This window comes from Polistes dominula, unplaced genomic scaffold (genome assembly GCF_049000335.1).
Source record: "Polistes dominula isolate Pdom_NZ unplaced genomic scaffold, Pdom_raw_medaka contig_83, whole genome shotgun sequence".
Classification (NCBI taxonomy): domain Eukaryota; kingdom Metazoa; phylum Arthropoda; class Insecta; order Hymenoptera; family Vespidae; genus Polistes; species Polistes dominula.
In genome coordinates, this window is record NW_028301032.1 from 898098 (window position 1) to 924801 (window position 26704).

The 26704-nt window shown below is 20.3% G+C and overlaps 3 protein-coding genes, 1 long non-coding RNA gene and 1 other non-coding gene across 5 annotated transcripts; 4 read left to right on the forward strand and 1 right to left on the reverse strand.

Annotated features, from left to right (window-relative positions):
* Positions 1 to 1344: 1344 nt before the first annotated feature.
* Positions 1345 to 5083, forward strand: LOC107071035 (uncharacterized). The gene is made up of 6 exons (XM_089174351.1): positions 1345 to 2041; positions 3866 to 4084; positions 4176 to 4428; positions 4509 to 4577; positions 4696 to 4785; positions 4885 to 5083. Exons 1-6 carry the CDS (start codon positions 1857 to 1859, stop codon positions 4957 to 4959), a joined length of 891 nt encoding a protein of 296 aa, XP_089030477.1. The 5' UTR covers positions 1345 to 1856; the 3' UTR covers positions 4960 to 5083.
* LOC149031883 (5S ribosomal RNA) lies at positions 3028 to 3146 on the reverse strand. Its single transcript, XR_016177238.1, has one exon. It is a non-coding gene; the product is annotated as a 5S ribosomal RNA (ribosomal RNA).
* Positions 5084 to 8242: 3159 nt separating the features above from the next.
* Positions 8243 to 14394, forward strand: LOC149031884 (uncharacterized). The gene is made up of 7 exons (XM_089174352.1): positions 8243 to 8382; positions 9074 to 9320; positions 9814 to 9903; positions 13844 to 13871; positions 13939 to 14048; positions 14129 to 14218; positions 14293 to 14394. Exons 1-7 carry the CDS (start codon positions 8243 to 8245, stop codon positions 14392 to 14394), a joined length of 807 nt encoding a protein of 268 aa, XP_089030478.1.
* A 3057-nt stretch (positions 14395 to 17451) lies between these two features.
* LOC107071036 (gustatory receptor for sugar taste 43a) lies at positions 17452 to 24308 on the forward strand. The gene is made up of 6 exons (XM_089174353.1): positions 17452 to 17627; positions 17818 to 18061; positions 22815 to 22865; positions 23007 to 23075; positions 23998 to 24087; positions 24191 to 24308. Exons 1-6 carry the CDS (start codon positions 17452 to 17454, stop codon positions 24293 to 24295), a joined length of 735 nt encoding a protein of 244 aa, XP_089030479.1. The 3' UTR covers positions 24296 to 24308.
* LOC149031885 (uncharacterized) lies at positions 18147 to 18677 on the forward strand. The gene is made up of 3 exons (XR_016177222.1): positions 18147 to 18245; positions 18355 to 18444; positions 18541 to 18677. It is a non-coding gene; the product is annotated as an uncharacterized LOC149031885 (long non-coding RNA).
* Positions 24309 to 26704: the final 2396 nt, after the last annotated feature.

The window sequence follows — 26704 nt, forward strand, 5'->3', positions numbered from 1 at the left end:
TTTAATTATTATTATTATCGAATATGAAAATTTGATAAGAATAATAAACAGAAATAAACAATATATATATTTATTTAAATATAAAACATTTACGAAAGTGAATAATTTGTACAAATAAATATTAAGTGCTTTAAAATAAAAATTTATAATATAATAAAACTGTGCAATGTTAGAAATATAACATATATATGTATAATACAAGAGTATGTAATATCTGATAAATAAATAATAAAAAAAAAAATATGGATACAATATTAAAATTAGAATTTAAAATAAAATAATGTGGGATTGAAAACTATCGTTGATCAAACTTGACAGGACAAGAACAAACTGTTAAAACTAAAATCCCTTTTTAGACCCTATCGAATTAGTTGACATTTCGAGCATCCCTTCATTGATCCTGGGACAATATAATCCTTATATATCGTTTTCTAGCTAGTACTACTAGTAAGGGTAGTACACACACAAACAAGGAGGAGTTTTATAAAATTTATCATGTTTATCTTTCGTTAATATTATAAGTGTCATATTATACATCCTTATGCTTGTATCTGTGTCTGTATATGTATAGTCTGTATATCATAGTCTTTTTTTCTTTGCTTTTTTGTTGTTTTATTATTATTATTATTATTTTTATGGAATATGTAAATTGGTTAAGCATAATGAAATAAAATATGCAAGTTTTATTCAATATTTGTCTTATTTTTTTTTCATGTGTGGGATCAGTGGATTAGTATAAGAATATACGTGTAAATTGGCATTGTCATTTGGTGTGTGTATATTAGTAATTGTAAGGTTCATCGATTTAGAATGTAATATGGGTTATTGAAGAAACTAGAACGCATTTTAATATTATCCTTCGAAGACGCTACTTGATCGTTGATACTCGGCCAGTGTTGTTCTTGTAATTGTTCTTCTTATTACAAAATAAGTTTTATTTAAATTTTTTTCTTTATGTATAATGTATAACTCTAATAGTGTTATTTAAAATCAGTAATAAATTGATTATTCGGTTTTTTAATATTTAAAAAATCAATTATTAAATATAATTTGTGAATTAATTAAGAAAAAAAGAAGAAGAAGAAAAATAATCTAATGTGAATTATTTTGTGATTTTTTATATTTAAATATATAATTAATATAATTTGTGAATTAATTAAGAAAAGAAGAAGAAAATAATCTAATGTGAATTATCTTCTGATTTTTGATATTTAAACAAAAGTAGACAATTAAATATAATTTGTAAATTAATTAAAAAAAGAAAAAACTAATTATGATTTTTTATGATTAAAAAAAAAAAGGAGACAATTAAATATAATTTGTGAAGGAATTAAAAAAGAAAATCTAATGAAAGATCAGACAAGTGTTGTAAGAAAAATGGATAAAAGTTCTTTGAAAAGTTTGAAAGATATTTTACAACCGTTTAAAATATTTACAACGATATTTGGAATACGTATTATAAAATTACCAAATGGTAAAAGGAATCTTAAATTGAGTGTTATATATTCGACACTTTGGTTTATATTATATATCACAAGTTGGAAATATGTATCATTGAAGGAAAGAGTATTAAATTTTAGTGATACTGAAAATAATATTATGTTATTTTCAAACATTATCGTTGTGATCATTGCAATGGTTGTAGGATTGTTCAAAAATCAGGTAAATTTCAATCATTAATTTTTTTTCTTTATCTCCATAATTCATTTCCATCCCCATAAGTTATATACTAATTATATGTTCTGTAAATTTATGTGTAGCAATGGGAAAATTCAATAAGAAGTCTTGAAGAAATTGATAAAACATTAAAAGCACTCGGTTCTAATTCACGATTTCATAAGATTTATGTTAGAACAATGATCGAAATTATATTCTTTTTAACATATTTAATCCTTATGACATCATTCGATGTATATTTTACTAATGTAGTTTTGGATGAAAATGAAACAAGCAGATTATTAACCCTTTTCTTTGCTGCTTCTCATATATACGGTGAAGTAATTGCTATTACTGTTATTTTGGAATTTTTAACTGTAGTAAGGTAAGTTAATAATCATTATTTTTAATTAAATAATGAAATATTATTATGTAATTATTATTACATAAATAGGAATAATAACTTTATTATACATATAAATTATTTTTATATTATATTTAATAATAACTATTATAGAATAATAGATATATTATTTATATTAATTTTTTACATATTTTTATATTATATACTATATCATTATTATATTATTATACACTTTATTCCCATGTCAACCCTACGCGGGTTTTTAACATAACCTCCTTGCTACTACTTTATTTTTTCCTATTCTTCCTTTCCTTCCTTTTTCCTCCTCTCCTTCCTTCTTCCTCCTCTCCTTCCTTCTTCCTCCACTCCTTCCTTCTTCCTTCCTTCTTCCTCCTCTCCTTCCTTCTTCCTCCTCTCCTTCCTTCTTCCTCCTCTCCTTCCTTCTTCCTCCTCTCCTTCCTTCTTCCTCCTCTCCTTCCTTCTTCCTCCTCTCCTTCCTTCTTCCTCCTCTCCTTCCTTCTTCCTCCTCTCCTTCCTTCTTCCTCCTCTCCTTCCTTCTTCCTTCCTTCTTCCTCCTCTCCTTCCTTCTTCCTCCTCTCCTTCCTTCTTCCTCCTTCCTCCTCTCCTTCCTTCTTCCTCCTTCCTCCTCTCCTTCCTTCTTCCTCCTTCCTCCTCTCCTTCCTTCTTCCTCCTTCCTCCTCTCCTTCCTTCTTCCTCCTTCCTCCTCTCCTTCCTTCTTCCTCCTCTCCTTCCTTCTTCCTCCTCTCCTTCCTTCTTCCTCCTCTCCTTCCTTCTTCCTCCTCTCCTTCCTTCTTCCTCCTCTCCTTCCTTCTTCCTCCTCTCCTTCCTTCTTCCTCCACTCCTTCCTTCTTCCTCCTCTCCTTCCTTCTTCCTCCTCTCCTTCCTTCTTCCTCCACTCCTTCCTTCTTCCTTCCTTCTTCCTCCTCTCCTTCCCTCCTCCTCCTCCCCTTCTTTTTTCCTCCCTCCTTTCCTCCTTTCCATTCCAGCGTTAACAGCACACGGTGTTCCCAAGCGGTCACCCATCCAAGTACTACCCGTGCCCAGTGATGCTTAACTTAAGTGATCGTACGGGAACTTGTGTTTCCATCATGGCAAGGCCGTTAACATACTATATCATTATTATTTTAATATATATTACATTTTTATATTCTAAAATATTATCATATAATTATATTTTAAAATATTATTATTATATATTAAATTATTAATTTTATATTATTTAATAATTACTATTATAGTAGTTTTTAATATTATATTAATATTAAATATTTTTATATTATATATTAAATCATTATTATTTTAATATATATTATAATTATATTTTAAAATATTATTAATTATATTTTAATAATATTGGTATTGTACTAATTATTAAGTTAGTAAAGAATATAAAAATAATTTTTATATTATTTTATATTAAAAATTAGTATATGAAATAATTATTAATTTTACATTAATTAATACTATTATAGAATAATAATATTATATTAATTAAATATTTTTATATTATAAAAATTTCGAGACTGGCAGGGTTCGACCTGTGTTACCGCGGTTACGAATCGGGGACTTTAGCACCGAGCCACGAACAATTCTTTTTTTTTATCTTTATATTATATAATATTTATATTAATTTTATATTTATTATTATACGTATTTTCTTAATTATAAATTTAATATAACACATATAATAATATATAATAGAAATTTTATTATAATTTCTTTTATAGTATTATCATTTTTATTAATATATACTATAGTAACTATATTTCATAATTCATTTAAAAAAAAACAATAATTATTTATTATATATTATATTTATTATAGATGTATTAAATCGGAATTGGAACGTTCTAATGATCTTTTAAGTGATATTAATATTTTACCACGTTCATCAATAGCATTGGAATTAATTAAATGTAAAGATAAAGAAAATTCATTGAAAAATTTGATCAATGTTTTACCATCGTCTCAAAAGAAAAATTCACGTACTGATGTTAATGAACAAATGATAATACGTAGCAGACAATTGTTGCAAACAATCAGGTATGTAAATTATTTATTTATTATTTAAAAAAAAAAAACAAACAGATAAATTATACAGATATTTGATGATAATTTTTTTGTTTGATTTCAGACAAATTCATTTGGAATTATACAAAGTGTCGAAAAATATAACAAACATGTATAACATTCAAACATCTATAATTATCAGTATATATTTCTTTTACAACACATGTTTTTTTTATAGTTTATATTTAATCAATAAAACTACAATAGATTATCATAGACTTGTGCTCAATCAATTGTCATCTATTCCACATTTTGTCATAAGTACTATTTTTAAAGTGATCTTTATTAATTATACTTGTGACGAGACTACACAAAAGGTCATTAATTGTATCTTAATTATCAAATTTACGAATTTATTATAAATTATATTAAAATAAAATTGTTATCTAATTTTTAGATGGAAAAAGTCAACGAAATTATTTATACGTTTTATGCTGAAAGTACGGATCATATGATACAACAAGAGGTTGGTACTTCTTATTATTATTATTATTATTTTTTTTATTGTAATTATTGTTTTCTTTTGTTACATTGGTGATTTATTAATTTTTACAAATTATGTAAATTATTTTATTTGATAATAGGTGAAAATGTTCACATTGCAAACAGCACATTGTCAATCAACGTATTCGACATTTGGATTATTTTCATTCAATAGAAAATACATATATTCGGTTGAGTATAATAAATAATTTATAAACTAAAAGGGAGAGGGGGGATTATTAATAATATTACCAAAATGTACGATCATTTTATTATTTTTTTTTTTTCAGTGTGTTGGAGTTATGATGACGTATTTGACTATTATGATACAAATGTCTGATGATACTAATCACTCCTCAAATTAATTATTAAACATAGTTTTATTTAATTAATTAATTATATTATATTATACTTGTGTAATGCATAGTTTTAATTATTTCTTTTTTCTATTATATTTCCCATAAGTTAGGACGTATTTGACTATTATGATACAAATGTCTGATGATACTAATCACTCCTCACATTAATTATAAAACATAGTTTTATTTAATTAATTAATTATATTATATTATACTTGCGTAATGAATAGTTTTAATTATTTCTTTTTTCCTATTATATTTCCCATAAAATTATGATATAAATAAATATATTAAAAAGATAGGAAAAAAAAGAGAATATTTTACAATTTAATTTAAGAAATAAAAATGTTTAATAGAAAAATTATTATAGTAAATAAAATATACTGTACAATAATTAAAAAAAATAATAATTATAGAAAACTATTTAATATAATATAATTTTAATTTTAAAGATTAAATTATTAAATTAATTAATAAATATTATATTTATTATAATTAAAATTATAAGAGATAATATAAAAGTTGATGTAGAAGAAAAATTATGGAAATATTTAATAGAATATATAAGTTTAATTTTAAAGATTAAATTATTAAATTAATTAATAAATATTATATTTGTTATAATTAAAATTATAAGAGATAAAATAAAAGTTGATGTATAAGAACAAATATGGAAATATTTAATAGAATATAATTTTAATTTTAAATTAATAAATATTCTAATATTTATTATAACTAATATTAATTAAAAATAAGATAATATTTTTAGAAAAATTATTATATAGTATATAAAATATATGCACTGTACAATAATTAAAAAATAATAATTATAAAAATATTTAATATTTAATATAATTTTTTTATTTTAAATTAAATTAATTAAAGTAAACTAATTTTAATTAAAATTAAGATAAAACAAAAGTTAATGTATAAGAAAAATTATAGAAATAATTAATAGAATATAATTTTAATTTTAAATTAATAAATATTATAACATTTATTATAACTAAAATTAATTAAAAATAAAAAATTATATATATGTAAAATTTGTCAAAATTATTCTCACACACAATAATAATATAACATATATACACCTATAAATTAAAAAAAAAAAAAACAACAAAAAATAAATAAAAAATAAAACGAATCATTTTTATTTTTCAATATAAAATATTACGATCATAATTAATTATATTATAATAATAATAATAAATAATATTATTATTATACAAATAATCGATTAAATTAAAAGCATCATAAATTTCTCGAATAATTCATCATTTATCATATTTGATTATACAAACGATAAAAATGTATTATTATAAGCATTAACAAATGAAATATTCTATGTAAAAAAAAATGACAACAAAAAAAAATGAACGAAATGTTTTTATAAGTACTTTACTAAGTCAATGGTTACGATACTCCTGTTCTTCTTTTAATAATTAATTTTTTATTGATTTTTTTTTTTTTTCATTTCAATGATAAGCAAATACCAACATAATAATATGGCCTTTCATGATAAAAATGATAAAAATAATATTTAAACTTGATGCATAGAAGTTGAAGTAAAGTGAATTGCATGATTAGTTATTTTTTCTGTTTCTTTTCTTTTCTTTTGTTTTTTTTTTTTTTTTTTTTTTTATTTCAAATAAACCATAAAAGATCGTAATAACATTGATTATAAAAACACTTGAATATAATGAAAAGTGAAATGTACTTTTATAACATGAGAATTAGTATGACACGTGTAGTTCAAGTTAGATCATACTTGAGAATAAGAAAAAAAAAATTGTAATATTTTGTTTTTTTCAAGTAAAAAAGTGATACTTTAAATTACCAAAAAAAAAAAAAAAATAATCAAAATGTATAAATTGAACAAATTTCAACGATTAATTATGCCATTGATTGTAATCAATTCAATATTTTGTACTGGCCTAATTGAATACTTTGAAGAACGTATGATTAGAACTATTGGTTATTTTTACATTATTTTATGTATAACTTATTATGGTTTTTCATGTGTACAGTTTAAAAGAGTGATGTATTCTTCGGTGAATATTTATGGAAGAAAAATGATAAGAATAATAATTAAATTTCAAAATTATAATAATATTTTTTTGTATATTATGACTATTGTCCTTGGTTTTACAAGAAGAAAGGTTTATAATTATTTTATTTAAATAATTATTGTGTTATTTATAGTTGCATTATATTTACAAAAATATATATATATATATATATATATATATATATATATATATATATATATATATATATATATATAAGAAGGAATATATAACATATATATTATTATATTATATTATTATATTATATTGATATATTATAATATATATATTATTATATTTTATTATAATATTTTTTCATTATATTTAGATTTATTTTATATATTTATATATTATATATTATTATTATATTTTTATTTAATTATATACTTAAGTATTATATTTTTTTATTATTATATTTTGTTAATATATTCGTATTTAATTATATATTAAAATATTACATTTTTTAATTATATTTAAAAAAAGTATATAGGGTAAATAGATAATATAATAATATAAATATTATATAAATATATTATATTTTTAATAATAATTTAAATATATATATATATTTTTTTTATTATTATATTTTTCTAATATATTCGTATTTAATTATATATATTTAAATATTATATTTTATTAATATATTTAAAAATATAATATATATAGGGGAACCAAATAATATACTAATATAAATATAAATATATAAATATATTATATTTTTAATAATAATTTCATGTGTATATGTGATATCTATTATTCATCAATAATTTTTTGTTAAATAAATACCAATATTTGTTTTTGTTTTTTTTTTTACAGAAAATAAAATTATTTATTAAACAATTGGAAACTTGTACACGACGAATAGAAGAATTAAATGTATCATCAAATTATTTTTCTATAATTCGTTATCAGTATATAGGTGCTTTATGTTACTTTTTTATACTAATTGGTTTAGTAATTTGTGATAGTTGGTGGCTTTCTAAAATCAACGAATCATATGATTTATTTAACACCTTAAGACTTTATTTATTCGATAGTATTACTTTTATTGTAACTATTGTTATTGATTTTTCATTTGTATTTTGGGTAAGGTAAGTTCAATGTGGTATTATTATTTATTAATTAATCATTAATAATGAAGAAATAATATTTAATGTTTTTTTTTTTTTAATAGATATATAGGGATCAAATTTAACGAATTGAATGGCATACTTGAAAATATGTTAACAACAACTATCGATTTACCACAACACAAAAAAGTTGTTCGTATGAAAGATAATTGGGAAGATGATTTATCTTTATCTATTATTTATCATATGTACAAAGCTAATGAAAATTATATTAAATTAAACAAAGTTAAGTAAGTTGTCTGAATCTATTTCAAAATGATTTATTGGATTGTCCGGAGAGTTTGTGCCGATTTTCAATAGATGGCTGAAAAACCTGAAAAGTTTTCTTTTGCTAAAAAACCTGAAAAGTTTTCTTTTGCTAAAAAACCTGAAAAGTTTTCTTTTGCTGAAAAACCTGAAAAGTTTTCTTTTGCTGAAAAACCTGAAAAGTTTTCTTTCTGCTGAAAAACCTGAAAAGTTTTCTTTTGCTAAAAAACCTGAAAAGTTTTCTTTTGCTAAAAAACCTGAAAAGTTTTCTTTTGCTGAAAAACCTGAAAAGTTTTCTTTTGCTGAAAAACCTGAAAAGTTTTCTTTTGCTGAAAAACCTGAAAAGTTTTTGTATGCTAAAAAACCTGAAAAGTTTTTTCTGCTGAAAAACCTAAAATGTTTTTTACTCTTAAGTTTTTAAATTAGTCCAGAAATTTTTGAAATTACCCATAAAGATGGAGAAAGATTGTAGAAACAAAATGGCACTCATATATAATTTAATAAATATATACCAAGAATAAAAAATTAAATTGCAAAACATTTCAATCTTCTTCCATCAAAATTGGCACGAAATTTCCGGACAATCCAATATTATACTTTGTTGTTGGTTTTTTTTTTTTTAAATAATAAAATTCATACTAATATTTATACTGTTTTTTATTTTTCAAATTGAAGACAAATCCATTTGGAATTGATGAAAATAAGTAATATTCTAAACGAAGCTTACGGATTACATATTTTTATATCAATTATGGAAGGAACATCATTTGTAATTACGTTGCTTTATGATTTATACGATGTAACAATATTAAACAAATCCAATCATACTTTAGGGGATTATTATGCACGTTTATATTGGATTTTTGCTTATGTTTCCAAAATTTGTCTAATAAACTATACGTGCGAGAAAGCCATAACAGAAGTATGCTATTTTCAATAATTATTATTTATTAGTTTCTGTGCATGTGTAGGTGTGTGTGGGGGGGGAGCCCAGAGGTTTATTTTTGATAATAAATAATATGACTTTTTATGATTATTAAAAATATAAATTTACTTTAAATTAATATACTATAAATATCATTTATTATTTAATTAATTAGATGATTAGGATTAATTTATTATTAATATCATTTGAAAGATATTTAATGGTAATACATACATAAATTTTTTTTGGTCTATGGGGTTCGAGGGATTTTATTTTTGATGAATGGTTTTTTAATGGTTGTATATATAAAAATAATTTTTTTTATTTTTATATGCTGGGAATACTGGAAATATTCTATGCGAATTATACGAGCCATCAACCAGCCAAAAATTTCGTGATAATGTAAGTATACAAACAATGTTTAATTAAATAATTGAAATTTTTGATTAAATTTGTAATTTTTATGGTTTTTTTTAATTTTTAATTTCAGATACGTGATTTTATGTTTCAATTATTAGAAAATCGTTTGACATTTACCATCTGTGGATTTTTCGAATTGAATCATACATTTTTATACAGCGTAAGTTTGTTTATAAAACATTATAATCTTTTTGATAATAATTATTTTGTTTTTCTCTCTTTTTTTTTTTTTTTAGGCAATCGGTTCGATTACAACATATCTCGTAATTCTTATTCAAGTTGGTGATACTACTAATATTATTAATAACAATGCGAATTATAATTTAACATATAATGATTTAAAAAGTTAAATAAATTATATTATGTTTTTTGTTTTGTAATATATGTAATATGACAAATGTAATTTACATGCAATAGATGATAATATAAAAATAATTTAATTAATTTGATATATTTTTTAAATATTTTAATATTATAAAAATATGTAAGACAATAATTTAATAAAGAAATTAATAATAATTTATTTGTTAATAGAAAATAATTTAATTATATTTCTATACATTCTTGTTAATTTTATATATTTTTATAATATTTAAAAAAAATATATATATATTGCAAATAATTAATTTTAGACATTTTTATTAATTTTCTATATTTCTATAATATTTGAAAAAAAAATTATTTAATTTATTTTATATATTTTTTTAAATATTTTAATATTATATTTTAATATTATAAAAATATATAAGATAATAATTTAATAAAGATATGAATAATAATTTATTTGTTAACAGAAAATAATTTAATTATATTTTTATACATTTTTATTAATTTTATATATTTTTATAATATTTAAAAAATATTATATATAATTATTATATATAATTTATATTATATAAATTATAATATAATATAAATTTTTTATATAAAATATAAATATATATAAAATAATTATTTTATTTAATACAATATAATATATATAAATATATATTATAAATAATTAATTTTATATACATTTTTATTAATTTTCTATATTTTTATAATATTTAAAAAAATAATATTTATTAATTTAACACAATATTATTAATTTTATTACATATTTCTAATAATTTTTAAAAAATAATTTAATTAATTTCTATACATTTTATTTTTCATTTTTTTTTACTAACTTATTTATAAAAAAAAAAAGAAAAAAAAGATAAAAATCTTCAATTAAATAAACAATCTAAAAATAGTATAAAATATATATAACGGGTGAGAAATTAATACACCTAAGTGAATTCTTCTGATCAACGATCGCACGGAACAAAAGGGGTCATTCATTACTAATACTAATACAAAACACAAAGTAAGAATAATAACCAATAGGAAAGGTGTATGTTTGATAAGATATAATGTAAGTAATGAGTTATGGCAAAGCAAGTAAGGGTAGTAGTATAACATCAATACCGTACAAGGAATGTTCTACGTTTAGTTTCGTATTCCTATTGAATTATGATTATAATAAATATATATACATATATACATATATTTTTATCGGTGTGATAGAATTAATTAGTAATTTATTAATACTATATTTGTGTATCTCTCATTTCACATAAGACAGAAAAAAAGAGAAAAATTAATTAATTAAAATAATAAATAAAGTTGATATCTGCAATTTAAAACAAAATGTTAAAAGTCGAAGATTTTCGTCAAAGTTTAAAACCATTAATAATAATTAATTCAATATTTTCAACCGGTCTGATTGAATATTTTATTGATTTGAAAATAAACCTAATTGGTTTTATTTACGTTATTATTGGCTTTATTTTGTATATTATTGTTGCATATACTTATTCATTTAATTTTATGATGATTGATATTGCACAACAAGTACTCGTACGATTGTTATATAAATTATATATTATTAATGATTTTATTTTTTATATCATTTCGATCATAGCAGGTATTTTGAGACGAAAGGTAATTTATTTGTAGTTTAAATTCTTTTTTTCTTTTTTTAATAATTTGCGTTAAATATTTAATTTTTGTTTGTTTGTTTAGGAAATAAGACGTTTAACAATACAAATAGAAACATGTGTTAAATCAATGAATCAACTTAACATTCCGATGAATTTGTCTAAATATTTTTGGCAACAGTGTCTTATGATAATATTTTTAATTGTTACTGTAATATCATTTTTTTTTATTGATATTCCATGTCTCAAATCATCGAAAGATGATTATTGGAAATTGTGTATATTTTTATATTTAGAACGTTATCCGTGTCTCGTATTGTTCATCAATGATCTCACTTATTTATTTTGGATGAGGCAAGTAGTATTATTTATTTATTTAAAAAAAAAAAAAAAATATTTATCTATATATTTATTTGAAAGTGAATATAATTAAATAGGTATATCAAAACAAAATTGAATGAATTAAATAAATTATTACAAAATATGTTAACTACGAGTAACAATTCACCACAACATAAAAGAGTATTAAGATTATATAATAATAATAACAATAATAATAATGATTTAGTATCATCTGGTATATACAGAACGTATAAATCTAACGAGGAAATTATTAAGATAAAAAAAATACGGTAATTATTATATTTATTATTATTATATTTAATTTATATATATATATATATATATATATATATATATATATATATATATAGTTTTTGTTGTTATATTTGTGCACTGTTATTTAATTAGTTTATTAAATTAATTTTAACAAAGTAAAATAAAATTTACATTTAAACAAAATTTATTAATATAATAATAAATTTTAATAAAGAAAAAAAAAGTAAAAATATAATTTATATTATTTATAATCTTGTATAATTATTATAAAATAATTTTTAATTATATTTTCTATATTTTTTTTGCACTGTTATTTAATTATTTTTTTTATAATAGTATTATTAAATATTGTGTATTTAATTTTTATTTTTAATAAGATATAAAATAATACAAATATATAAATAATTTAATATAAATAAATAAATATAAATATATAAATAATATAATTAATAAATAATATAATAAATAAATAATATAATATTAATATAAATATATAAATAAAAAAATATAAATTAAATATAAGGATACTTAATTTAATAATAAGAAAATAAATTTAATAAAAAAAGTAAAAATATAATTTATATTATTTATAATCTTGTATAATTATTATAAAATAATTTTTAATTATATTTTCTATATTTTTTTGCACTGCTATTTAATTATTTTTTATAATATTATTATTAAATATTGTATATTTAATTTTTATTTTTAATAAGATATAAAATAATATAAATATATAGATAATTTAATATAAATATATAAATAAAAAAAATATTAATTAAATATAAAGATATTTAATTTAATAATAAATGAATAAATTTAATTAAAAAAGAAGTAAAAATATAATTATTATTATTTATAATTTTATAATTATTATAAAATAATTTTTTATTACATTTTTATATTTATGCACTGTTATTTAATTATTTTTTATAATATTATTAAATATTAATTAATAATATTTTTTTTAAAATGATTTTAATAAATTAATTCTAATAAGTTAATAAAATAAAAGTAAAATAAAATAAAAGTTAATAAAAGAAAAATAAAAATTAAATGTAAAATAAAATAACAATTAAATGTAAAAAAGTATTTATTAATAATAAATTTAATAGAAAAATATGTAAATTTAATTTACGTTATATTTATAATTTTGTGTAATTATTATAAAATAATTTTTAATAATATGCACTGTGTTATATTTATATATATATTTATCTAAATAATTTTTTAAATATTAATTATGAATTTAATCTGTTATAATAATAATTATAAATATTTGTTTATTTAAAAAAAAAAAAGGGAAATACATTTGGAATTAACCAAATGTGCGAGAAATATAAATGACGCATATGGAATACATATTTTAATGTCAATAACAACTGCATTCATTTTAATAACTGCAGTTGCATACAATCTGTACTTTCATCTTATCAATAAAATTTATCGTACAGATATTTATGAATCATTTATGATTTTTCATTGGATATTATTTTTTTCATTAAAAATTATCGTAATTAGTTGGATTTGTACGAAAACTATTACCGAGGTATGTTTTGTGAAAAATATTATTTCTTTTTTTTCTATTTTAAAATTTTATATTAAAAAAAAAAAAGTATATATATATTTAACAACATTTGTGTATTTATTTTTACATGCAAAAAATACCGGAGATATTTTATGCGAATTGTACGAACCATCGATCAGTAAAGAATTTCGTGTTGAGGTATTTTTATTAATTAATAAATAAATGTATGTTTATATTTTTATATTATAATCATTATTATATGTTAATAATTATGTTAGATTCGTGATTTTATTATACAACTTATACAAAATCCACTATCATTGACAACCTGTGGATTTTTTAGTCTCGATCATACTTTGATTAGTAACGTAAGTAATAATAATAATATTTATTAATTCATTTATTCATTATATTTAGACTTAATAATATTTATTAATTTTAGGTAATCAGTACTGTCACAACTTATCTAGTTATTTTAATTCAAGTTGGTAACGTACCAGCACAATTTTATCCAAATTCAACGATATTAACAACTGATTTGTAAAAAAATTTCAAATTATTCTTCAATGTAAATTATTCTGAATTTATAAATGTATAATTGTTTAAATAATTTAATGGAAAAAGTCGTATTATTGATTATTTTTGTTAACAAGGTACTATGCTTATTAAAATTATTCACTTTTCTTATATTGTACACATTGTAATTTTAATAATAATAAATAATAAATAATTAATGTGTTTAAACGATAAAAGTATATGATCACTGTAAAATTACAAACAATGTATTTGTCGAATAAATAAATTAATAATACATTATATAATTTATAATTTATATAATATTATTATTAATAATTATAAATATAAATATAATTAATAATATAATATAATTAACTATATTATATTAATTATTTTTATTATTAATTATACAATATATAATTATATAATTATTTTATTAATATAAATTAAATATATAATTTATTATTAATATAATTAAAAATAAATCATAAAATATAATATAATTAATATATTAATAATATACATATATTAAATATATAATATTTATGTTAGAGTAAATTAATATAATTAATATATAATATAATTTATATAATATTATTATTAATAATTATAAATATAATTATTAATATAATATAATTACCTGTATTATAATAATTAATTTTTATTATAAATAAAGTAATTTATTATAAATTAATAAAAATTGAAAATTAAATTACCACAAAAACGTATGAAATATAAGTGCATAATTATTTATTGATTTTTTTTTATTGAATAATCAACTAATACTATTATAACAATTCTTTAATAACAATTTAGATATCTGACATGATAAAAGTAGGGGGTGGATGAAGGGTAAATGGATGATGATGATGATAGGGTGAAATAAGAAAATGGTTACTCATTATTTCCTGGATAAATACAAGTCATAATAATATTACGAAAACACTCAAGTATATTAAGAATATGAGTTACGTTGTTATGAATTAGTATCGTTCGAAAAAGTACAGTAAGAAGTTGTTATAAAATTAAATGAAATAAGTTTTCAAAAGTTGTATATGTTTTTCAGTGAAAATTGTTTAAATTAAAAAAAAAAAAATAAAAATAAAAATGTTTCAATTAAAAGAATTTCAACGTACATTTGTGCCATTAATTATTGCAAATTCGATAGTTTGCACTGGCCTAATCGAATATTTCGTTGATCGAACTATTAGCACCATCGGTTTTATTTATGCAATTAGTAATTTATTATTTTATTGTATTTTAATTTATTTGTTTGGACAACAGATGAATGTATTTATTGGGTCTGATCTTGAAACTGTGACTACGATAATTATCAAATCACAAATTATTAATAATGCTACATCTTTCGTCGTTGCAATAATTGCTGGTTTAAACAGAAGAAAGGTAAATTTGTTTTTTAAATTACAAAAAAAAAAAAAAAATTAAATCAATACGTTGAGACATTATTTGATAATTAATTTATCCTTTGTAAAAACAGTTGATGAAATTATTTTTAAAACAATTGGAAATTTGTACATTGGAAATCGTACAATTGAAAATAATGACAAACTATTCATATTTATTTTGGTATCAATGCATTGCTTGTGTACTTTTAATATTATTGATAACGGGTTTCACTGGAATATATATATATTGGTTTAATTCGGACCTAGTGCATCGAATACTTTTAATATTATTCTATTATTTCAATTTTTATCCACTCTTTGTAACAATTGTCGTTGATTTTACATTTTTCTTTTGGATTAGGTAAGTTACAACTAAACTATTCATATATATATATACAATAGTTAATATTATTAACTATAATATAAATTTAATTTTAAATTTATTATTATTTATTATTATAGATATAATATAAATTTGAATTTTTAAATTAAAAACAATTGTTTCAATTTTCGTAAAGAACGCGTGCACTAGATCATGTCTCGTTATAACTCGACTATACTCGACAATACTCTATTATACTCTATTATACTCTATTATACTCGACTATACTCGACTATACTCTATTATACTCTATTATACTCTATTATACTTGACTATACTCTATTATACTCGACTATACTCGACTATACTGTATTCTACTCGACTATACTCTATTATACTCGACTATACTTGACTATACTCTATTATACTCTATTATACTCGTCTATACTCGACTATACTGTATTCTACTCGATTATACTCTATTATACTCGTCTATACTCGTCTATACTCGACTATACTCTATTATACTCGACTATACTCTATTATACTCGTCTATACTCGACTATACTCGACTATACTGTATTCTACTCGACTATACTCTATTATACTCGACTATAATTGACTATACTCTATTATACTCGTCTATACTCGACTATGCTCGACTATGCTCGACTATACTTTATTATACCCAACTATACTTGACTATACTCTATTATACTCGTCTATCCTCGTCTATACTTTATTGTACTCGTCTATACTCAACTATACTCTATTATACTCGACTATTCTTGACTATACTCGACTATACTCTATTTTACTCGACTATACTCTATTATACTCGACTATTCTTGACTATACTCTTTTATACTCGACTATACTCGACCATACTTTATTTAACTCGACTATACTCGACTATACTCTATTATACTCGACTATTCTTGACTATACTCTTTTATACTCGACTATACTTTATTATACTCGACTTTCGGAAATACCCGACGAATTCTTCGGAAATACCTTACGAACTCTTCGGAAATACCCTACGAACTCCTCGGAAATACCCTATTACATGTATATAGGTTATTCTTCTATGAAAAGTTCGTAGGTCTGTTATAATGAGACATGATTAAGTGCACGCGTACTTTACGAAAATTCAAAGTCGATTTTCTCGAAAACAAAGCCTTAAACTTAAAATATTTATCCTATATTTTTACTTTATTTTTTCATGTAGAATCATCCCATCCCCTTTTCGCTTATACCACCAGTTACAAATGACCCTGTATATTATATATTTATATACATATATATAGTAAATATTTATTTTAAATGTTCAATCATTTTACAAAGGTACATAAAGATGAGAATTATTCAATTAAATAGTATGCTTGAAAGTATGTTACCAACAACTATTGATTCACCACAACATAAAAGAATATTTCGAATGAAAGATAATTGGGAAGATGATTCTTCGTTATCTATTATTTATCGTACATACAAAACTAATGAAAATTATATCAAATTAAGAAAAATAAAGTAAGTCATAGATTACTCAATTTAATTTTAAATTTATTATTATTATTATTATTATTACTATTCTATAATATCATTCATATTATTAGTTTTCATTATTAATATTTATTATTATTTAATTATGTAATATTATTCATTATTATATTTATTATAATATTATTCTAATTTAGTTGATTTCTTTTTTGAATTAAAGACGAATACATTTAGAATTGATCAAATGTGCACAAGTATTAAACGATATTTATGGATTACAAATATTAATATCAATAACTTCATCTGTGCTATTTCTCGTAACTATGTCATATGTATTTTATGCAACAGTACTTATTAAAAATGAAGAAGATTATTTACAATATTTGGCAAATTTTTATTGGATAATGTATTTTTTACTCAAGATTTGTGCAATAAATAACGTCTGCGAGACTACAATTACAGAAGTATGTTCTTATAAAACAATTAGAATTTGTCTTTTTTTTTTTAATTATGAATCATTTTAAATGCATATATATTTGTATATACTAATTTGTTTATTGTTTTTTTTTTTTTAAATATGCCGCGAATACTGGAGACATACTTTGCGAATTGTACGAACCTGCGGCAAGTAAAAAATTTCGTGACGAAGTGAGAACAACAATTTATTTGTTAATTCTTTCGCGTATTAAAATAAATAATATTTTATTTATTTATTTATTTATTTATATATATGTATGAAATTTTTAATAACTTTCAGATACTTGATTTTATATTTCAACTTGTCAATAATCGTTTGACCTTTACCGCTTGCAAATTTTACAATTTGGATCATACATTTATATACAGAGTAAGTTACAAATATTTATAAACATTTTAATTTATTATTCTTTTTATTTATTAATTTTAAAAAATTTTAATAAAAATATTGTACAATTGATTTTAGGCAATTGGTTCGATTACAACATATCTTATTATTCTTATTCAAGTTGGTGAGAAACCTAAGATTAGTTTTAAAAACAAAAATAATAATTCAACGTTGTGACCCTTAAAAAAAAAAAAGATAAAAAAAGAACTATGAACGAATGTTAAAAATGAACAAATCATAAGTTTTAATATGGGAATCCCATAAATATTTATATTAAACTTTATATTATAATAAATTTTACTTAAAATCTTAGATAATTTTGTATTAATTAGTTATTATTCATCTTATATGCATTATTAATTTATATTATTATATTTCTTTATTATTATATTATTTTATTATTATATATATTATTATTATTATATATTATACTAGGGGTGCCATACCAGGCGTTGCTGTGGCTCACAATCAGTCCAATACATACGTCTATTAAGTCCCCGAATTAGGAACCCTGTAAGAGGGACGCGCCAAAGAATTTTGGGGGACAGGAACTTATGTAGTCACGTGATTGCGCGCGAATGAATCAAACATTTTAAATAGTATAAAAGTTGTATATAGTAATAGTGAATAGTTGTAGGGGGTAGAGTGGTGAATTGGTTTGAAAAAATTATGAAATAATGAGTTGCATCAAATACAGAGAAAAAAAGTGAACCATATTTAATGATAATTAAAAAATTTATAATTAAAATAGAATAGGTTATAGAATAAAAATTATTATAAATTCAAAAAGAAAGATTCAATTAAGTTTGATTTGACAAAAGGCATTACAGTATTTTGAAATTTCAAAAACACCTTGTAAGAATTAATACAATTTTGATAAATACAATTATCTACTATATATATATTATATTTACAATTATTTTAATCATTCGTACAATTTGTTTTTAATTTCCAATATTAATAAATCAGCTAGGATTCCTGGGTATTAAATCTTCATAACTAACCACAGCCGTTATTTATACATACTAAAGAAAAAAACATGGCTGCTCGTTGCATCGGAAGCTGTCCCCCAAAATTTTCAGCCAGTAGCAACCCTAGCAATATGTATGGCGCGTCCCTCCTACAGGGTCTCTACAACGAATTACCTTATACCGCTATCTGTTAGAATCTTATCGAACTAACAGAGATAATCATGACTCTTTGTTAATAGACAAATAATTTGATCATAAATTGAGATATAAGCTATCCTATCTTTCAAGTTGGATGAAACTGCACACAGTGTGCAAAATTTTTATTAAAATCGGTTCAGTATTTTAGGAGTCTATTGCGGACAAACAACGTGACACGTAATTTACATATATTATAAGATTATTATTATATTATTTTATTATTATATAATTATAATATTATAATATATTAATTATATATTATTTATATTATATTATATTTATATATGTATTAATTAATTTTGTATTAATATATTATTCATTTAACTTTTGTTATAATGTTTATTATATTGATTAAGTTAATTTTGTTTTTATTATTTGTCATCACATGGGTTTTTCTAAAAGAAAAGAAAAGAAACATCAATTAAATCAATAATAAATAATTAATTATTTTATACATAGTAATAAGTTAATAAATGTAAAGTGCCTTTAATCGAACACAATAGATTAAAAAAAAAAAAGAAAAGAAAAAAGAAAACAATACAATGATGAAAAGTAGTTTTCATTCTTTTTCCAACTATAATACTGCAAAGTAATGTGTTATGAGCTGGCATAAGTGTAACATCATACAATTTAACGAAGAATATTACATCCTTTTTTTTCTCTCTCTCTCTCAACAATCTGTGAATTTCAAATTTGTTTATTTTTGTTCGCTAATTGATTGTTTAAAATTATTATAAATATTCATCATTTTTTACTTTCATTTTTTTTTTGTTACCACCAAAAGTCTGTGAATATTAAATCCTTTTTTTTTTTGTTTAAAATAAATTAGTGTTTTCAACAACAACAGCAACAACAACAACAAAATATTTACAACATTTAGAAAATTATTTAAAAAAAAAAAAACATGTTAATATCGGAAGAATTTCGACGTAGTATTAAACCATTGATAATAATCAATTCGATTTTTACAACCGGTTTGGTTGAATATTTCACTGATTATAAAATAAACCTACTCGGTATAATTTATGCATGTTGTGTAATCATTTTTTACATAACCTCATACAAAATATTGGATACAGCAATAAATATGGACGAGTTTTCGAAAATTTTTTTATTAAAAATGGTCAAATATTTATACACTTATTCCAATTACATACATTTAATTTCCATCATGGTTATTGGAATTCTAAGAAGAAAGGTGAATAACATATTTTTACTTCCAATTATTTTTTATATTCCACAATTGCAATTTTTTTTATTTTAACCCTTAAAATGCACACTTGGTAAAAGTTAGTTAAAGTGCACTGTGGGTGTTTGACACCCCAACGTGTTTGAACGCGTCTGCTGAAGCCGCTATTTTAATATTTAAACCTCGCAATTTTTTTCAAAATAGTTTGATACATCTTTTTTAAAATAGAATAGTTTTTATACCCATCTAAATTAACACTAGATGGCACTAGACAAATAACCCATTTTTTCGAATTCAGTATTTCGTTTTCGAGAGATCAAAAATTGGTTGGGGTGTCAAACACCCAGTGTGTGCACTTTAACGGTTAAATATTATTAATTATATTATTTTTTTTAAATATTATTTAGAAGGTCAGATGTTTCATGTTGCAATTAGAAACGTGTATAAAACGAATGGATCAACTTAATATAACAAACAAATATTCTCAACATTTTCGGCAACAGTGTTATTTGAGTATATTATTTGTTATCCTTGTAATAACTATATATATCATTGATTATCATTGGCTAAAATTTTATAAAAGTATTAATATTGAAACACTTGTTACACATGTTTTAAATCGTTATCCTACTATCATTTCATTAGTTGCTGATTCTACTTTCTTATATTGGATAAGGCAAGTAAATTGTTTTAATTAATTTCATTAAAAATAAAAAATAAAATAAAATAAAATATTAGGTTGAATCAAAAGTTCGTGCGTGTGTTTTGTTGTGTAATAAATTATCTTATAAATTGTATAGTAATAATAATAAAATTTATTATTATTGCATAATGCAATAATAATTTAACTTTTGTGTTATTCAATAAATTAATTTATATTAATTTTAATATTTATATAATAAATTTATATAAAATTAATATTTACAATGTATTAATTTTATACAACATATATAATAATAAATTTACGTAGTATTAAATTTATTAAATATTTAATATTTAATTAAAAATAAAATAATTATATATTTAAATACAATTTTTTATATTTATTAAAATTTTATATTTAAATACAATTTTTTATATTTTATAAAATTTTATAATATTTAATTACAATTTTTTATATTTTATAAAATTTTATAATATTTAAATACGATTTTTTATATTTAATAAAATTTTATATTTAAATAATAATTTACTATTAAATTAAATATTTATATAAAATAAATTTAATTAAAATAAATAACGATATATAATATTTAATATTTAATTAAATTATAATAAAAATATACTTACAATATTTATTTTAATTACTATGATTCTATAATAATGAAAATAAAAATAATTAATTATATTAGATATTAAATTTATTAAATATTAAAATATTTAAATTATTTAATTTTAATTTAAAAAAACATAGAAACTTTTGATTCACCCTAATAAAATAAAATGTTTGTTAAATTACATTTAAAAGTAAAATGACATTTTTAAACATAGGTACATGAAAAAAAATTTAACGAATTGAACATATTATTAAAAAGTATGTTAACTACAACTATTGATTCGCCACAACATAACAGAGTTTTTCGCATGTTTAACAAAATCAATAACAATAATAATAATAATAATTATAATAATAGTGATTTTATGCCATCTGGTATTTATCGAAAGTATAAATCTAATCAAGAAGTTAATAAGTTGAAACAAATAAGGTAATTAATTTATTATAAGATTTTAATCATTATTCTAAATATTCATTTGTTATATTATATTAATAATTATTTTATTATTTTGTTGATTTTAGAGAAATACATTTAGAATTAATCAAATGTGCTAAAACTATAAATGATGCATACAGTTATCAAATGTTATTGTCAATTTCAATTATTTTTTTAATAATCGTATCGACCGTTTACAATTTGTATTATTATATAATGACAAAAAATTTTCATTTGCCAAAATTATTTTTATTGAGTTTTTCATTTTGGTTGATATATTTATGGTTGAAAATTATTTTAATAAGTCACATATGCGATGATACTGCAACTGAGGTATGTTTATTAAATATTAAATATTTTTTTGTGTTATTGTTTTTTTTTTTTTTATAATACGTAAATTGTAATGAAATATTTTTGATAAACAATTTCATATTTATTTTATATTCCAATTTGTTTTGTTTTTTTCAATTACATGCTATGGATACCGGAGATATAATTTGTGAAATGTACGAACCATCAAAAAGCAAGGAATTTTGTGCTGAGGTATTTATTTATAAATTAATTATTAGTATATTTATTTTGTTTATGTTAAAAATTAATATATCGATTATATTAAAAATTAATATATTTAATTATAAATAATTATTATATTAATATTATTAAGGGGGTATTCTAGTGCAAAGGCATGAATTTCACCCGGTTTTTGAAGCGCTTTTACAAAGAAAACAAAAAATACAATTACTATCCATTTTTTTTATCATTTTTGTTTATTGATGTTTTATTATTACATACAAAAATGAACCAAAAAAAAAAATTTTAAATAAAAATTGACAAAGTTATGAGCAGTCAAAGTGTGGGGTCCAAAAACAAAGAGTGTGTCCTGGCGTGCATGATTCAAACCGTCCTGGTGATCGGAAAAATAAAAATCAGACGGATTCTTAACTATTATAGATGCCGCTATCGTATGACCTTTGGACAAGCTGAAAAAAAATTTTTTTACAAAATGGCGACTGTTTGAAAACAAAATTTTGTTTTTTTTCGCATATCTTTTTAACAATTCCGAATTTTTTTAAAATACTAAATGAAAAGTTATAGTTTTGTCTAAAGGTCATACGATAAAGGGATGAATAAAGTACATTCTCTTCAAATTTGAAGTAAATCGGTGCATTAGAACTCGAGATATCCTGATCGCCAGCTCGAAAAAAGTACTTTCGAGAAAAACGCGTTCAAAGTTTCGTGTAATAAGGGTAGGATACAGGATACCACGTCACTAAAACAACTATATCTTCGAAAATAATTTGAATTTTGAAAAATCCTTTTAATGGCATATTCTTGAATGTCTAAACTTTAGAAATATGAAAAAAAAATTTTTTCGATTTTTTCAAAATTCTACACTAAAATACCCCCTTAATATATATATTATATTTAATTATAAGTATATTAATTTGTTATTAATTAATTTTAGATACATGATTTTGTTCTACAACTTGTACAAAATCCATTGTCATTTACTGCATGTGGCTTTTTTAATCTTGACTATACACTGTTAAATAGCGTAAGTTAAAATATTATTTACTTGCACAAGTATAATTTGTTTAATTTTTATTTTAATTAAATAATATTACTATTATTATTATTATTTTTATTATTATTTGTAGATAATTGGTACTATTGCAACTTATGCCATTATTCTAATGCAATTTGGAAAGGTACCATTAAAAGATTCCATTGAAAATTCAACGTTAAATGATTTTGGAAAATGATCATTTATTATGCACATAAAATCATCTGTAAACAATACACGATTGTTTATTCATTTTTATTAATCTTTTCTACAATATTCAAATAATATTATTATTAATCAAAATGATTGTACAATTTTCTGATAAGTTTAGTCGTCAGAACTGACAATTATTATTTAACGATAATTAATAACAATAATAATAATAATAATAACGTAATTCAATTAAAAATATTAATGTTTTTATTTCCTATCCCAATATAAATACAATTTGACAATCAATTTTTATAAAGTTGTGTTAAAAAAACAATTGTTCATTACAAACATATAGTTATTTTTATATTAAAATTGTATTATATTGTTTAAAAATTGTTACTAAAAGTTTCTCGAAATGATATAATAGTTTTGAATAATTTTATACATTTATTTGTGTCATTGAAAAACCATTAAAAAAAAAAAAAAAGAGGAAATAAAATTATATTTGTGTTTGAAAAAAATACATTTATCATATTAAATGGTATTTGATAAAAAGGTTGGCTTTGTCTTTATCGAACGATTAAAAAAAGAAAAAAAAAGACAAGAAAAATATAGTTTTAACATCGGAGAATGTGAGCATAATTCATAAATGACATTTCCTATTAACGTAATAAGATCTAATGGAAGTTGTATAATAATGAACTGTCTTTAGTGTCACATCTAAACTCACCAATGAACGTTCTCAATTTGCATATACATATATGTTTTTCACGAAAAAAAGAACTATAAGTAACAACAAAACAAAGTTTTTTATACTGATTGGTGATTATTAAAAAACAAAAAAAAACAAAAACACAATTTTGTTGTTTCATATTTTTATCAACGATATAAAATAAAATAAAAATAAAATAAAATTAAATATAATTAAAATAAAATAGAAATAAAATTAAATAAAATTAAAAAAAAAAAAAATTTTTAATAAAATTAAATAAAAACCCATAAGATAAAAAAGAAATAAAATTAAAATCAAATGAGTTCAATTCAATTCCATTCAATTCAATAAAATAAAATTAAAAAAAAAATTGAATAGAAATTTTGTTCTTCTTCTTTAATAAACAATATTAAAATAAAAATAAAAACCACAAAATGTTTATATCGGAAGAATTGCAAAGTAACATAAAACCATTGGTGACATTAAATTCAATTTTTGCAACCGGTTTGATCGAATATTACGTAAATGATAAAATAAATATAATCGGTTGGATTCATGCCTGTTTATCTGTTATAATATATATTATTATAATTAACATTTATTCATTTCCAATAACAACAAATTCTTGGAAAGGAACGGTTATTAGACATGTAACAATATTAATATACATTTATTGCGATTATTCTACTCAAGTTGCTTCAATCGTTGCTGGAATTTTTAGAAGAAAGGTAAAATTTTAGATTTTCATTATTTCTATATTAATTAAATTATTTTACGTTAATTTCTTTTTTTTATGTTTATTACAGAAAGTAAGACGTTTCTTGTTGCAAATAGAAAATTGTATTCGTGCAATGGATAAATTAAACGTACCAATGAATTTATCCAAATATTATTGGCAACAATGTTACATTATTTTATTAATAATTATATTGATAATATTAATAATTATTTTCGATTATCCATGGTTGATATTAGTTAGTGATAATTACTTTACAATTGCTATTGCATTTTACATTGAACGTTTTCCACTTATAGTATTTTTAATTGTCGATTTTACACTTGTATTTTGGATGAGGTAATAATAATATCAATAATAATTTTATCTAAAAATTGTTATAAATAAATGATTAAAAATATTTGTCATTTTATTTTAAACAGATTAATAAAGATTAAATTTAAAGAATTGAACGTATTATTAAAAAACATGTTAACTAGTACGATTAATTCACCACAACATAAAAAAGTATTTCAAATGATAAATAATAATATGAATGATACTAATCAAACGAATGAATTTAATGATAAGGTTTTGAAGATTCAAAAAATAAGGTAATTATTATTTTGTATAATACTATTTAACGATTATATTTATTATTTGTAATATAAAAACTAGATAAATTAATTAAGAATTGTTCGTGGCTCGGTGCTAGAATCCCCGATTCGTGACCGCGAAATCACAAGTTCGAATCCTGCCAGTCTAAAAAAATATATAATAAGAAATATGAAATTGATATATAATACATTATATTATTCTATGATAGTATTAAATAATAAGAAAATAATTATTTTTGATAATTTAATAATTAATTAAAGAAATAAATTAATATTAAATTTATATAAACTAAATTATATATAATATTTATATTATTATAATTAATAATGATGTAAAAAATAAATATTTATATAGATTATATATATTATATTAATTTAATTAATATTTATAAAAAATTTAATTTATATCTA